The sequence below is a fragment of the Musa acuminata genome, chromosome BXJ2-7 (genome assembly GCF_036884655.1).
Source record: "Musa acuminata AAA Group cultivar baxijiao chromosome BXJ2-7, Cavendish_Baxijiao_AAA, whole genome shotgun sequence".
NCBI classification, from domain to species: domain Eukaryota; kingdom Viridiplantae; phylum Streptophyta; class Magnoliopsida; order Zingiberales; family Musaceae; genus Musa; species Musa acuminata.
In genome coordinates, this window is record NC_088344.1 from 11,400,639 (window position 1) to 11,404,559 (window position 3,921).

A 3,921-nucleotide genomic window follows, 5' to 3' on the forward strand; every position below is an offset into this window, starting at 1 on the left:
ATTATATCCTTTTAATAACACTACACTTTTACCTCAAGATCATCATCTTAGCTGCATTAACTTTTCTGGACATGTAATCAACAGAACTAGAAAAAACCACCACTTCAAATTGTCTTTGCTTAACTTTTTGACAATAAATGTATGTCAATAAATAGTGAGAACACCAACATAATTATAGGTTCTTAACAAGAAATCTGCACCATTTTATGGACATTCTTAAAGAATCCATGGGGAGAGACATTCAACATTTACATGCAACAACCATGGATTTTGACATATGAGGAACTTACCCAGATTATTAAACATACCATTATTAAAAAAAATGTATAACATGCGAGAGACATTCAATGCTTATATCTAAAGCACCACTTAAAAATAGATTTTTTAGGTGTATGATTATAGCATTGATAATTATTGAACACCAAAGCTCTGCTCCTTTATTGGGTACAGATTTGCACTATATGTATTATAATAAGTGAACAAATAGCACTTGGAGGATAAGTGTATATTACAAACAATCAAACATCACCAAACATAGTTCAAGGGATTCTTACCAGCACAAATAACAATAGAGTTATTGGTGAACTATCAGGTTAGTCAAAAACTAATTAGAGTCGGATCTTCACTTCTGGTGAAAATAAATAACCATGAGAAGCATGTCACTATTTGAAGCAAACTCCTAAGTCATCAGATAACATGATCCTTCACACCTCCATGGCTTCTTCATCTGGACCACTGTTATCACAACATCAGATAATTTGTTATGTCGAGTTTGTTTCAGAAGATAATGCAGCAACTATCTTATCCTTGGTTTGCTGTTCAGAGCCTGGTGATTTGATGATGAAAGTATGCTGAATAGTATCTTCGCCACCTGAGACCTTTGATTCAGCCACAACAATCTCTGCCTCCTTTAAAGCTTGAAAAACTTTAGAAACAGGATGGGTATTCAAAGGAGAGCTAACTTGCACAATCACCTCATCCTGCTGTGCTTGAACATCAAACTCAGGACAACACACTCGAGTACTAGGATCCACCATACCGGAATCCAAGAACATCTCCCTCTCAGATTCCATCTCCTTCAACCTCTTTTGGAGATCTGTGATATACGCAATGGCATCTCCCAGCAAGGATGCCTTGTCCATCTTTGAAATGTTAGGTACCACTGCACGCAAAGCATAGAACCTACGGTTGAGCTTTTCCCTTCTCTGGCGTTCTGCTTCAACATGATTGAGAGGTTCCTCTCTTCCATTTGCAGGCTTTCTTCCCCTCTTTCTAGGCCGCCGCTCATCTAGTGGGCTGGCCTTTTTGTCTTTGCTTGAAGCATCTACATCTGCATGGTCACCTTCCAATGCTCCGATATGGGCAATCAAAGCCCCGGCTCTTGAAGTACCGCCTACACTAAAATCAATCTGTCTCGGTGGTGGCTGTATTGACTGTTGGGGCTTGTGCTGATTCGTCTGGATCTGGAATTGGCCAAGTGAAGGATCTCCCCTCACTCCATTGCTATGATTAACGGCTTCACTGGCAGCCACTATGAGACCATTACCAAACTGCTGCTGATGAGAATTCAGACCACGGACATGGTTCCAGCTGAAACTCTGCATTCCCTTTCGAACATTTGGAAACAGCATCCAACTTCTGCTGCCACTCTTCAGCTGTGTGTCCCAAGAATTATCCTCTACCTTTGTAACCAAGATCTTGTCATCGACATTAGGAGTCCCAAGATTGAGGTCCTTTCCAAAGATCTTTGTGCATGCCTCGGGCCCATTTCTGTCGTTCTTCTCGCTAGATCGAGGCAGCTGTGTGTGAATTGTACCCAAAAACACCGACTTTATCGTCTGCAAGGCATCAGGGCTTTCCGTTAGCGACCTGACAGATCCCAATTCGAGGACTCCCGTCTCGAATGGCACAACAACAATCGTCCGGAACCCGGCAGAAGCTGCCAAGAATCCCCTGTAGCAGTAATCGGAGGGCGAGAGGATCCAGAGGTGCTTCCCGGCCGCCAAAGCCCGACCGGGAGCGCCCTTTCCCCGAGGAAAGGAGAAATACATCGACACGAGGAAGAACATCTCGGCGTCGGTGACCTGATCGAGGCGGAGGGCGTAGTTGTCCTCATCCGACCCGCCGAAGAACACGTGGAGCTTCTGGAGCACGGCCATCCTCATCTTCTGCCGGGGCTCGTCGTCGCCGCCCGACCTCACGGCCGCCGCCGCCGCCGCTGCGGCGGCCTCTGCGCCGTCGCGGGGGTCGCGGCAGGACCCGTCGCCCCAGCCAAGGACGAGGTCGCCGGACTTGGCGCGGGAGATCTGCCAGAAGATGGCGTAGTTCCAGCCGAGGCCGGGGCGGTCGCGAGGGCCCTCGACTAGGTCGAGGAGGCGCCTCTGCAGGTCGGCCTCAGCGGAGGAGGAGAAGGCAGCGGCAGTGAGGCCGTCGGAGGAGGCGCGGCTGGCGGCGAGGTAACCGAAGGCCTCAGGGCCAAGAACGGCGGCTGCCATGCGCCGCTCCTCCTCGCTCCAGGGGAATTCCGACATCGGAGCTTCCAAATCTGGAAAGCCGAGGGACTGGATCGAGTCCTTAGATCTATCGACGAGGAAATTGCGGAGTTAGGGAGGGGGTTGGGAAGTGAAAGAGTGGTGAAGTGGGGGTATTTGGGGATCCATGTTTGTAAATGGCGGATCCTCTCCAACAATTGCAACATGTATTGTGATCCAACCATCAGTGATTTAAGAAAGTAAGTCGTCCTCACGACGTGGACGTTCTAGATTTTAGAACCGAAAGCCCCAGTAGAAGTAGCGTTGGATAGGATCTTCGCCTGTCTCGAAGGGGTTGAGTTGTCGTGATCCGAACTTATCATGCTGACGATGAGCATTCGTTGGTAGTACGATGATTCGTCTTGTTTCGAGGAGCCGAGCCGAGCTTAACGATGAGATCCGGTCACAGAATACGGCTCGGGTGTATTGGCTTGCAGAAGTATCCGTATGTCGAGCTTACCGATTGACATCGGCTCGCGCCGCCTCCCGTGTCGACAGCCACCGCAACCTGCTATTCGTCCCATCCCCTACCACCACCACCACGACCCACCATGATCAGTGCCACGGAGAAGAGCAGTGCCAGGAGAACACCTTCAAGCTTTTTAGCTCATGGAAGAAGAAGAAGACAACGATGAGGAAGCAAACGGAGGAGGAAATGAGCCCCAACTCCAAGAGCTCGGGACTAAGGGACTGCTGTAAACTGTTTGAGGTCTCTCTTCTGTTTCACATTCATTCTGCTCCCTATTACTGGTTTGTGCTTAATTAGTGGCTTGTGTTTGATCCTATTTGAGAGAGTTTTGATCTTCTTTTTATTTGCAGTTGATATCTTTATTCTTGATAACTCATAGTGTTTTCAAAAGAAGTTTATTAGATATGCATCCTTCCCTCATGATAACTGTTTAACCACACACTCAATCCAAGCATCAACCAGACAAAAGCAAACAACTCTCCCTACTCATATTCTTAATTAATTGTCTGACAATGCAATAGCAGGCATTGCAATCATGAATCCCAATAATGTGATGAAGTCAGTATCCTCTCCTACCATTGAGGACATGGCTCGTGGTTGACCAATATTGTAACATTCGTTATTAGTCAGTCGTATATTACTATCAACTTCAGCTTAAATATTTTGGTCAGTCGTATAGACTAAACGAAGTTGATAGGCTAGTTAGCCCATCAAGCTCGGGTCATGATATTTGATATCAGAGCTGACCTAGCATTTGGGCATGATGATGAGGCTCGAGGAGGAAAAGGCTACCCGTAGATGGAGTCAGAGAGTTATGGTGAGGCTACCCGTAGATGGAGTCAGAGGGTTTGATTAGTCTCACATCGAAAGTGGAAAGATAAAGATTGACTTATAAGGATCTGATGAGTGTACTATTATCAA

At 46.8% G+C, this 3,921-nt stretch overlaps 1 protein-coding gene across 1 annotated transcript; it reads right to left on the reverse strand.

The window, feature by feature from the left end:
- Positions 1–369: 369 nt before the first annotated feature.
- LOC103991673 (transcription factor MTB1) lies at positions 370–2,608 on the reverse strand. Its single transcript, XM_009411199.3, has one exon. The coding sequence runs from the start codon at positions 2,529–2,531 to the stop codon at positions 762–764; it is 1,770 nt and encodes a 589-aa protein (XP_009409474.2). The 5' UTR covers positions 2,532–2,608; the 3' UTR covers positions 370–761.
- Positions 2,609–3,921: the final 1,313 nt, after the last annotated feature.

What these genes read in the sequence shown, in the direction of transcription:
- LOC103991673 (XM_009411199.3), bottom strand. Translation starts at nt 2,531, where the DNA reads ATGTCGGAATTCCCCTGGAGCGAGGAGGAGCGGCGCATGGCAGCCGCC.